We start from the raw sequence: 12,500 nt of genomic DNA, 5'->3' as shown, positions 1-12,500 counted from the left end.
GCCCGGGGGAGGGAGGGTAGGGGGGTAAGGTCGGGGGTTTGGAGGGGGGTGGGGGGGGGCAGTTATTCTGCGAGCGGGTTTGGATGTGTGTACACGCGCATGAGATCATCGATTAAGGTGAGGATGAGGAGGGCGTGGGGAGAAGGGGACAGGAGGGAGGTGGTGGGGGGGTGAGGGGCGTGCGGGGGGGGGGGGGGGGGGGCAAGGGGGGGGGGGTGCAGGTGAGGGAGGATGGAAGTTGGTGGAGATGGAGGGAGACAATTCCTCCCCCCCCCCTCCCCCCTCAGACACCCTCCCCCCCCTCTCCCCACCCGTCACTCATTGTCATCATTGCTCACACACACACACACACACACACACACACACACACACACACACACACCTATTACCCCCTCACTTTACCCACCCCACGCACCCACCTTCCATTCCCCTGGTGGGCAGGGGATGGCTGGGTGGTGGTGGTGGTGGGGGGGGGTGATAGGGAGGGGGTTTGGGGGAGGGGGGGTGTTGGAGGGACTGAGGCGTGGTGGAGGGTGTTTGCCAACAGATGACATGTATGACAGGAGAGCTGTCTCGACTCAGCATGCTGTCAATGCTGCGCGAGTTTGAGAGATGGAGTGAGGAGGGGAGAGTGTGGGAAAAGAGAGTGAGAGAGGTGAGAGAGAGAGAGAGAGAGAGAGGGAGGGAGGAGAGGGAAGGAAGGAGAGAAAGAGGGAAGGGAGGACGACTAAAGATTTTGAATGTGAGCGTGAGTATAAAGGAACAGGAGAGGCGTTAAAGAAGGAAAGACAGAAAGATAGAAAGAAAGACAGAATGAATGCTTTTAAAACAAGAGAGGCAAGGCCTTTAAGACTCACTTGTGATACCCTTCACCTTCACCTTCACCTCTCCCGTAGTCTGGGTTCAGACCGTTGGGGCACCGCTGCTGACCTGGCCACCACCCCTCTCCACTCTTCACGGTTTTCTGATTTCCTCAGGGCGTCACCGAGCGTCAAGCCTGTCCACCCCCGGATGTTGTCTTCCCATCTCTTCTTCTGCCGTCCTCTCCTTCTGCCTCCTTGTACGGTGCCTTGCAGGAACGTTTTGGCAAGACCAGATGATCGGGAGATGTGTCCATACCACCTAAGTTTGCGTTTTTTCACTATGGACAGAAGGTCTTCGTAGGGTCCAATACTTTGCTTGATTCTGTTCTTCACTTCCGTGTTAGTGATGTGGTCTCTGTAGGAGATGCCAAGTAGTCTACGAAAGCATCTCATCTCGACAGCTTGGATTCTTCTCTCGATGTCTGCAGTCAGGGTCCAAGTCTCGCAGGCGTAGAGCAATATTGATATAACCAGGGAACGCATCAGTCTGATTTTTGAGCTGAGAGCGATGTTTTTGTTGTTCCAGATGGTGTTCAGCTTGTTGAGTGCCATTGTTGTTTGGGCAATTCTCGAGAGTACTTCTGGTTTAGATCCTTCATCTGACACGATTGCTCCCAGATATTTGAAGCTGTGGACTGTTTTAAGCTTTTCGTCGTTGACTTTGATGTCAATGCTGATGCCGTTGGTGTTGTTTGTCATCAGTTTGGTTTTCTCCGCACTGATTTGCATTTCATACGATGTGGAGGCTTTGTCTAGATGTTTGACCAGGCTTGCCAGTTCTTCTTCTTTTCCAGCCAGTCCATCAATGTCGTCGGCAAAACGTAGGTTTGTGATTGTTCTGCCGCCTATGCTGACTGTTCCTACATGCTCTTCCAGTGCGTCAGTCATTATTCTTTCTAAGAAGATGTTGAAGAGTGTTGGGGAGAGTAGACAGCCTTGTCTCACTCCGACTGTGGTTCTGAACCAGTCCCCGATGCTATTGTTGAGGTAGACGGCGCTGGTGGCTTTGTCATAGAGGTGCTGTATCAGTCTGATCAGGTTGGCGTTGATGTTGTACAGATTCATGGTAGCCCACAAAGCTGCATGCCAGACCCTGTCAAATGCCTTCTTAAAATCAATGAAGACGATTTGTGATACACTTTAAAAAAAAAAAATGTAATCGTTAAAATGTGTTCTGTATTCGTTATTATAAAACTTCGGGTTAAAAGAAAAAGAAAAAAAGAAAAAAAAGTCCTAACGGCAGATTCGAACCCCCCGTGTTCGGGTGAGAAGAAACCGTCTTACCCATTACACTATCGCAGCTACTTAACTGACGTTCAAAAATATAATATTTAAACATGCGATAAATCGATTCCGGTATTCGCAGTGAGAACGCTGTTTAATTATATTATCGCATATTATTCTGGTGTATCTTGGGCATTCAAAAAATCTTTAAGGACAATTAAAAATTCTTTTTATGTCCGCGGTTTTATGTCCGCGGTAAAGGAGACGTGGCTATCACCGCAATCACACTGCAACATATAGCCGTTTTCTCTGGATCTAGATAGATGTACAAGTTTAGTTACACGTACCCGCCGGGAATGTACGACACGGTCGATTCAATTTCTCTTTTATGCTCCTTCTAGTTTTATAGTTTTAAAGTTGATTTGAAAATTGAGTATTTTGTTCAACTAATAGCATGTAGAGCCAAGTACATGTACTTCTAAAAGTCGTATGAAGTGAAAAGGAAGGAAGGAAGGATGTAGATGATCCTCCTCACACATGTATCTACTCACGCGTGTACACACACACACACACACACACGCGCGCGCGCGCGCGCGCTCGCGCGCGCACGCACGCACGCACACGCACACAATAACACAATCACACACACGCACACACACACACGCACGCACGCACACGCACACAATAACACACACACACACACACACACACACACACACACACACACGCACAAGCACACACACACACACACACACACACACACACACACACACACACAAAACCATTTGAGCAGACGTTGCAGAAAACTCCCCAACTCATGCACCCACCCAAACTGCGACACACTTCACCTCACCTACATCATTCCCACCCCTCACACCCACCCCTCACACTCCAACCCCCCCCCCCCCCCTTCCCCGTACCCCTAACCACACCTCTACACCCCCCCCCCCCACGCCCCCAACCAATCCCTATGCTCCACCCCCCACCCCCCACCCACACCCCCCCCCACCCCCCACCCCCCACCCCCCACCACCACCCCACTTTACCCTTCTACCCAATATACGTTCAGCTTTGTGGCACTAATCACGCGAAAGTGAAGAAGAGGTGTTTAATTAATTAATGACATGCTGCATCCAGCTTCGGTAATTCCTTCAGTCGCTTCCGCTACGGTCCTATGGCGAAGGAGAGAGTGTGTGTGTGAGAGAGGAGGGAGAGTCGAACTAGTGAAGAAGCCAACGAAAACGAAGGACGGAAAGAAAGGGAAAAAGCGTAGATGAGAAAAATGGTGAGAAGAAGTAAAAAAAAGACTGAAAGAAAGAAGAAAATTAAGGGACGGAAAGAAGGAAGAAAGGGAAGAAAAAGATAGAAAGAAGGAGAAGAGAGTGGCGGAACTGGATACAGTTTCAGTTTCAGTTTCAGTTTCAGTAGCTCAAGGAGACGTCGCTGCGTTCGGACAAATCCATATACGCTACACCACATCTGCCAAGCAGATGCCTGACTAGCAGCGTAACCCAACGCGCTTAGTCAGGCCTTGAGAAAAAAAAAAAACCTACCACTACTAATAATATGTATAAGGCGCAAAAACTTGATGAAGTCAGCTATAAGCGTACATAAATAAATAAATACATAAAGAAATAAATTCTGGATAAATAAATAAATTCTGGATACAGAAGGTAGGAAACCAAGGAGAGCTATCCGTGTTTTTGGATTCAGCTCCGGGGGGCAAAAAAAATCAAGTTTTGGGACAAGACGACAATACCCAAACAGAACAGTACGCTCAACATAATGCCAAACAATAGGGGGCAAAAGAAAAGAAAAGAAAAGAAAAGAAAGAAAGGAAGGAAGGAAAGGAAAAACATCGAAATAATGAACCCCTACCCCTACCCCCACGCCCCCGAAAGAAAGACGAAAGAAGAAGAAGAAGGTGGAGGAGAAGGAGGAGAAGGAGGAAGAGGAGGAGGAGGAGGAGGAGAAGGAGGAGGAGGAGGAGGACAAAGACAAGATCAGTAGCAAGAACAAGTACAAGAAAAGAAAAGACAAAACACACACACACACACACACACACACACACACACACACACACACACACACACCCAACCGCCCCCACACCCTCCCAACCCGTTCCCCCCAGCAAACGAACAACAACAGAAAGGGGGTTGGGGTGAGAGGGAAGGGGAAGGAGGTAGGGTGGGGTACATGGTAATACGATTGCAGCGGGCCCCACCCCCACCCCTTCTTCCCCCCTCCTCCCCCCGCCACCCCCACCGCCTCCCCACCCACCACCCCCCGAACTCTGCACAAGACGGTGTGTTTGTTGTTGTTTCTTTTTTTTTTTTTTTTTTTAAACATTTTTTTAATTCCATTTTGGTAGGTTGACATTTTACAACAACAACAGCATCTTAATGGACATTTATAAAGAAGAAAACAAAAACAAACAAAGAACAAAAAACAAACAAACACACACCATAAATACTTGGATAGAAACAGCCAAGCAGCTGGATTATACACTGGTTGGTTATCATCATGGAGTATTACCATTCATTTCTTAAGATCTTACACAAGCTGTCAAGGAATACAAACTGTCAAGTATCTTAGAACACGTTTACGGAAAGTGAACACCTCAATCATTTCTTATGAATATCAATAAAAAGAAAATAAATATGGATGGTTATTTTTCGTTAATCATGAACAGGTTACTAATCATTTGTGATCAATAATTTGTAAGGCAGCCATCTGGCAGAGAAAATGGTATGGTTAAAGTTAATATATGCATTATATTCTTCAATTCTATATCGATTTTTTAATTTGTTCAAAAAAACTGATATTTGTGGAAAGCTGTCTTCAATTTTACATAAATATAAGTAATACTTTGCAAACAATATTATAAAACACAAAACAGCATCAGTTGTTATTGTCACATCATGTCCAAATAGCACAAGTGATTCTGTTAACTTTAAATTTCCTGCGTTTACACATCTCTCTTGTATCAAGTCCGTTAAAGCGTTCCAAAACATTTGCACATAATTACATTTCCAAAAAGCATGATCAATACTGTCTTTGTGTTCTCTACAAAAACTACAGTTGTTATTATCCGTAACACCAATTTCTTTTAAAACAATTTTTGTACATAAACATCGGTGTATTATTTTCAGCTGAAACCATTTCAGCTTTACATCAACTATCTTGTGTGCATGCATAAAACAAGATTTCCAGTTATGATGCATCAAAAGCTTTAAGTCCCATTTCTCACAACATTTTCGGTTTCATATCATTTTCAATCAACACATCATAATATGGTCTTGAGCCTTTAGAAACAGAAAACAAGTGTTTGAAGCAGAGCGAAGTATTTGTGTGTCTGTTGCTATCCACATGAATATTATGCTTTTTAACTAATTCGTTTATTGTTGATTTATATCCAGCATAAGTAAGGAAATCAATGTGCAAATCATATTTTTCTTTGAAGCGTACATATGAAAAAACTTTACCATCATCATCAAAAAACTGTGCAAGACAATACACATCATGATTACTGAGCAGTCTGGATATAATACACCTTTTACCAATTTGAACACGATTATTATAACACAATGGCTCTGCAAGCAGTTCCGCTGAGTTTTTTGGTTCACATTTATAAAAGAAAATCTTATAACTTTCAAACACATTTGTCCAGAACTGGTTATATATGGCAAAATTTAAGATAAACTCTGGACCATATTTATCAATAGCTGGCCATTGGGGGAAGTTACACAGCAAGAGGTGCTTCCACTTGTGATTTGAATTTTCAGCTTTACGAATCCAGGAAAGCTTTAAAGATAAGGCAAACAATTTAACATCAGGAAGACCGATGCCACCATTTTTTACACTTTTATGAGCAGTTTTACGGCTAATTTTATCTGGTTTATTGTTCCAAACAAACTTATAACAAATATGTTGACATGTATTAAAAAATGTATCCGGTGGGTTTGGCAAAAGCAACCACAGATGAGTCAGTTTGGAAAGAATAACAGATTTCAGAATTGCTACTCTGCCTAGAGGCGTTAACTGGCGTTTTACCCATATCTTATACAAATATCTTATTTCTGCTAATCTCTCTGAATAGTTTATAGTTACACATTCTTTTAAATCATTAGTAAACCAAATCCCTAAAATTCGGAATCTTGTAGGATTCCAGTCCATACCTAAATGTTCCATATAACGCGTCTTAGAATTCTTTTTGCTCCCTAACCAAATAGCACTAGTTTTGCTTGAATTCAAATAGAGACCTGAGACACAGCCAAATTTATCAAGAGTTGTAACACAACATTCAAAAGATTTCCTATCCCCAGCAAGTAGAAATTCTGTATCATCAGCATATTGGGTCAGTTTATTCTCAACATCGTTAATTTTTATTCCTCGGATATCCGAATTTTCCCTTACCATTATAGCTAATATTTCTACACACATTACAAATAAATAAGGTGATATAGGGTCTCCTTGTCTGCAACCTCTCTTAACTTCAAACCAGTCAGAGACCTGGCCATTCACAATCACACATGACTTAATATTTGTGTAAAATACACTAATCCATCTACACATATTTTCTTTGAACCCAAATGCCTTTAACACTTTAAACATGAAATCCCAATTTATTGAGTCAAAAGCCTTTTCGAAATCTATGTTCAGTAATAAACCAGGTAGATTATGCTTATCTAAGTAAGCTATGATATCATATATCAACCTCAAATTATCTCCAATGTATCTATTTCTAATAAACCCTGTTTGATCTTCATTAATAATGTTAGGTAATACTGGTTTCAAGCGGTTAGCAATACAAGATGACCCAATTTTATAAACTACATTTAAAAGAGAGATGGGTCTCCAATTTTTCAAATATTGTCTTGGCTTATCACCTTTGGGGATACACGTAATCACTCCTTCCTTTTGCACAGAAGACATTTCTCCTTTCCTGAAACTAGCATTAAGTGCCCTAACAACAAATATTCCTATTTTCTTCCAAAAGACTTTAAAAAATTCTGCACTAAAGCCATCTGTACCTGGACTCTTATTATTTTTCATATTTCTAATAACTTGTGCCGCTTCCTCCATTGTAATCATACCTTCTAAATCGCTTGCTTCTGACTCATTCAAACATGGAATATAATTCACTAAATTTTCAATTTCACAATGTTCCACCCCAACATTCACATATAAAGATCTATAAAAATTATGTACTTCATTTAAGATATCCTTTTGATTTGTTAGAACATTGTCGTATTGATCAATAATTTTGGCTATGTGTTTACTAACATAATGACGTTTTTCTAAATTACAAAAATATTTACTAACCTTCTCTCCCTCAGCTATCCATCTAGCTCTAGACCTTAATAATACCCCTTCCATCCGCTTCTCTCGAATATCTTGTAATTGTTTTTGTTTAATTTGTTGTTGTTTTTGTGGCGGGTCACAAGCATTGTATTCACTCTGCCAAGAAACAAAAAAAATGATGCTGCATCAGAGAAAGGACCCCCCCCCCCCCCCCCCCCCCCCCCCCGCACCCCCCCCCCCCAAAAAAAAAAAAAAAAAGAGAGAGAGAGAGAGAGAAAGGAAGAAATAAAAGGAGAAAAGAACGAAACAATGAAGGCAAGAAAGAGAAAAGCTAGTATAAATAAATGAATGAATGAATGAATGAATGAATAAATGAAAACTGTGCGTGTGTTTGTGTGCATACACGCGTGTTTTATCTGGATGTTAACAGGACAGAGAAAGAATCAGAGAGAGATGTAGAAAGAAAGAAATAGAGAATGAATGAATGAATGAATCTTTATTTTCCAACGGTGAAGATATTGGCACTTTGGCCGACTTACACATCTGCCGTTGTTCTAAGAGACACACAAACATGTAGGCATATAAATGTAGTTATACTTAATACATGTATAATGTACGAGTATAACACAGCGTCAAACTGAGAGACATAACATCGCTCACATCTGTACGGAACGGAAGCGAGTAACACACACACGCACACGCACACGCACACACACGCACACACACACACACACACACACACACACACACACACACACACACACACACACACACACACACCAAGGGAAAAACAACAACAAAATCCTAGAGAGAGGGGGGGTGGAGGGAACGAGAGGGGGCATGGAAGCAAACAAAAGAACGAATGGCTGTGCTAGAGAGTGTTGGGGGAAAAAGTTCTGGACAAACATGAATCTAGACATCCACGCAAATCAATCTTTCCACCGATCTCTGTCTCTCTGTCTCTGTCTGTCTTTCCCTGTCTCTATCTGTCTGTCTGTCTGTGTCTGTCTGTGTCTGTCTGTCTCTGTCTCTGTCTCTGTCTCTCTCTCTCTCTCTCTCTCTCTCTCTCTCTCTCTCTCATAAGTCTTTCTCTGTCATACGCAAGCACATAGACACACACACACACACACACACACACACACACACACACACACACATAGGCACATATGCACACACTCACATAAATGGCAATACACACACACACACACACACACACACACACATATATATATATATATATATATATATATATATATATATATATATATATATATGTGCACATATGAACACACTCACATAAAAAAAATGGCAGTAGGAAGCATCACGGCTCTTATGAGAACGTGAGCAGGTTTTAGTGTGTGTGTGTGTGTGTGTGTGTGTGTGTATGTGTGTGTGTGTGTGTGTGCGTGTGTGTGTATGTGCGCGCGTGTGTGTGTATGTGTGCGCGCGCGTGTGTGCGTGTGTGTGTGTGTGTGTGTGTGCGCGCGCGCGCATGCGTGTGTGTGTGTATGTGCGCGCGCGCGTGTGTGTGTGTGCGCGTGTGTGTGTGTGTGTGCTTGTGTGTGTGTGTGTGCTTGTGTGTGTGTGTGTATGTTTGTGTGTGCGCGTCTGTGTGTGCGCGCGCGCGTGTGCGTGTGTGTGCGCGTGCGCGCGCGTATGTGTGTGTGTGTGTGTGTGCGTGTGTGTATGTGTGTGCGTGTGTGCATATATATATGCACATATGAACACACTCACATAAAAAATGGCAGTAAGAAGCATCATGGCTCTTATGAGAACGTGAGCAGGTTTTAGGGGGGCGAGGCGGGAGGGGGGGGGGGTGCGTGTGTGTGTGTGTGTGTGCGTGCGTGTGTGTGTGTGCGAGTGTGTGTGTGTGTGTGCGCGCGCTTGTGTGTGTGTGTGTGTGCTTTTGCGTGTGTGTATGTGTGTGCGTGTGTGTATGTGTGTGTGTGTGTGCGCGAGCGTGTGTGTGTGTGTGTGTGTGTGTGTGTGTGTGTGTGTGTGCGTGCGTGTGCGTGTGTGTGTATGTGTGTGTTTGTGTGTGCGCGTGCACGCGCACGCATGGTATGTATGCTGTATATGCTGATGTGTGTGTGTGTATATATGTTTGCGTTTCTGACTTTGACAATTATTTTCTTTCTCCTTGTTTTTGTGTTCCTCCTCCTCTTGTAAACTAGAAAGAGATAGGGGTGAAAAACGAATTATGAGTGGGGAGGGGGGGGGGATTGAAGCGAGAGAATGGTGTGTGTCCAAGAATTGAGCTTCCTGACATTAAATACAGAATGATATTCAGTTCCCTAGAAGATGGTGTAATTGGTCAACCAGTGCGAATCAGTTTTAAATGCGTCATTGAGTTTTAAAAAAATGATGCCATCAATGAATGATCAGCGTGTGTCGTCATCTCACAAGGTCTTATTAGGGGAGAGTACAACGAAGTCTGATGACTCAGTTCAGTTGATTCTGTAGTAGTGATGATAATGAACGGCTGGCGACGCTGCTCCTGCTGCTGGTGGTGATGATGATCGTCTTATTCTTGTTTGTCTTGTTCTTGTGAATCTTATTCTTCATGTTGTCCTTGAATGTCTTGCTCTTGTTATTGTTCTTCTTCTTCTTCTTCTTCTTGTCGTTGTTCGTCTCGCTATAGTTCTTTTTGTTGTTTTTCTTGTTGTCTTTCTTATTGTTGTTGTTGTTCTTCTTCTTGTTCTTCTTGTTCTTGTTCTTCTTCTTCTTCTTCTTCTTCTTCTTCTTCTTCTTCTTCTGCTTCTTCTGCTTCTTCTATACCGCCTCTCCATCACCCCTTTTCCCTGTTCTGATCTTCATTCTGCATCATCATCATCATCATCATTATCGTCGTCGACGTCGTCGTCATTGCCATCATCACCATCCTCCTCTTCCTTCTCCTCCTCCTCTTCCTCCTCCTCCTCCTCCTCCTCATCATCATCATCATCATCATCACTACCACCATCCTCCTCCTCCTTATCATCATCAACATCATCATCGTCATCATAATCACCACCACCACCACCATCCTTTCTGTTCCTCCTCCTCCTCCTCATTATTATCACCACACACCATCATCATCATCTGTATAATTATGTCAGTGCACGTGCTGTGTGTTGCAGATGACTGGGCCAGCGAGGGATGAGAGTGGCGGGGGGACAGAGTGATGCCCCCTGGCCAGCCCCTCACCACCACCACCACCACTACCACCACCAACCACCACCTACCTCCTCCCACTTCGCCCATCAGTCACGCCTCTCGCTCGTTCGTCCTCCTCTTCCTCCTCCTCGTCGTCCTCCTTCGCTCTTCCTCCGTCTGTCTTCCTCGGCCTTCCCTACTGCACTCACACACACACACACACACACACACACACACACACACACACACACACACACACACACACTTCCTCGTCACCACCCTCCCTCCTTCCCTGTCCGTGCTCCGCCTTGTCGGGTGACTGGGGTCGACGGCTGGGGTCGCGTGGACCTGCCGCCCTTCTGTCTTGACCCTCTCCTCAGCGCGACTGGTGACCGCCCTGTTCTGGAGGTTCTTGGCGATTATCTCCTTCGTCCCGCCGGTAGTGAAAGGAGACAGGGGACGCCACTGTTTGTTTGCCGCCATCGGCACTGTGAACTGTGCCACTGTTTGTTTGCCGTCATCGGCACTGTGAACTGTGCCACTGTTTTGCCGCCATCGGCATTGTGAACTGTGCCGCTGTTTTGCCGCCATCGGCATTGTGAACTGTGCCACTGTTTGTTTGCCGCCATCGGCATTGTGAACTGTGCCACTGTTTGTTTGCCGTCATCGGCACTGTGAACTGTGCCACTGTTTGTTTGCCGCCATCGGCACTGTGAACTGTGCCACTGTTTGTTTGCCGTCATCGGCACTGTGAACTGTGCCACTGTTTGTTTGCCGTCATCGGCACTGTGAACTGTGCCACTGTTTGTTTGCCGTCATCGGCACTGTGAACTGTGCCACTGTTTGTCGTCATCAGCTCTGTCAACTGTGTCACTGTTTGTTTGCCGTAATCAGCACTGTGAACTGTGCCACTGTTTGCCGTCATCGTACTGTGAAGGATCACGTGCTCACAATCTTCACTTCTCCTCTCCCAGCGGGGTCGGCCCTTTGAGGAGAATCGTCGGCTGTCCAGGACGGGAGCACTGCGTTCGTTCCCTGACAGTGTCCCTGCAAGACCTGTGTGTGTGTGGCGGCGGTGAGGCCACTGAGTCAGCATGTGAGTAACTCAGTGAGGACAGCACCTTCCCCGTCCCATGTCCAGCACTTCCTGGAGCGCGTGCGGCCAGAGAGATCCACGTGACGCGTGGACCCAGCAGCCCATGAGCAGCACGGCGGAAGGCAGCGGTGCAGCAGCAGCAGCAGCGGCGCAGCGCCACATGTGGTCCTGGAGGAGGTCCCCGGGGGATAGTAGAGGGGGAGCGAGGGGGAGGGCGGGGGTGGGGGTGACGATGGGCCGCCTGTCCCTGACTAGGTGCCGGCAGTGGCTGGGGCTGGGGCTGCCCGTGACAGTGCTGCTCTACGTTGTGCTGTGCTGCAGCAGCGTGCTGTGGACGTGGACCTCCCTCCAGCTCCAGCACAGCCCCTTGCCCCACACCCTCCCCGGCTCGGGCTTCCGGAAGCTGCTGGAGGACCAGGAGAAGGGGAGGCTGGCTCTGGTCAACGTGACCCGGGCCGGCCTGACCCAGCGGCTGCCCTCGGCCATCATCATCGGGGTGCGGAAGTGCGGCACGCGGGCCCTGCTGGAGTTCCTGGACCTGCACCCGGACATTGTCACGGCCGAGGACGAGCTGCACTTCTTCAACGATGACCAGCGCTACCGTCTGGGGCTGGAGTGGTACCGCCACCTCATGCCGCCGTCGCTGCCGCACCAGTTGACCATGGAGAAGACCCCGGGGTACTTCATCTCGCCCATCGCGCCCAGCAGGGTTCACCGCATGAACAGCTCCGTCAGGCTGATCGTGCTGCTGCGGCACCCGACCACCCGCACCATCTCGGACTACACGCAGATCTTCCACAACAAGCTCTCCAAGAACGAGAGCCTGGACGCCTTCGAGGACATCGTCATCGACAGGGACACGGGCAACGTCAACACGC

The 12,500-nt window shown here is 46.1% G+C and overlaps 1 protein-coding gene and 1 long non-coding RNA gene across 2 annotated transcripts in view; both read left to right on the top strand.

The window, feature by feature from the left end:
* LOC143295500 (uncharacterized) overlaps positions 1-11,449 on the top strand; it is a 108,471-nt gene extending 97,022 nt beyond the window's left edge. Inside the window, exon 3 of the long non-coding RNA XR_013057021.1 lies at positions 10,511-11,449. This is a non-coding gene — a long non-coding RNA (uncharacterized LOC143295500). The remainder of the gene's footprint in view (positions 1-10,510) is intronic.
* An 82-nt stretch (positions 11,450-11,531) lies between these two features.
* Positions 11,532-12,500, top strand: part of LOC143295498 (heparan sulfate glucosamine 3-O-sulfotransferase 1-like) — a 1,721-nt gene continuing 752 nt past the window's right edge. The window contains exon 1 of the mRNA XM_076607222.1: positions 11,532-12,500. This exon is cut by the window's right edge and continues 752 nt beyond it. Within this exon, the coding sequence (XP_076463337.1) occupies positions 11,660-12,500 (841 nt within the window). The 5' untranslated portion in view covers positions 11,532-11,659.

Source organism: Babylonia areolata, chromosome 20 (assembly GCF_041734735.1).
Source record: "Babylonia areolata isolate BAREFJ2019XMU chromosome 20, ASM4173473v1, whole genome shotgun sequence".
Lineage (NCBI taxonomy): Eukaryota > Metazoa > Mollusca > Gastropoda > Neogastropoda > Buccinidae > Babylonia > Babylonia areolata.
Note: the sequence above shows the minus strand (reverse complement) of the source record. Positions and strands in the feature narration are given on the sequence as shown.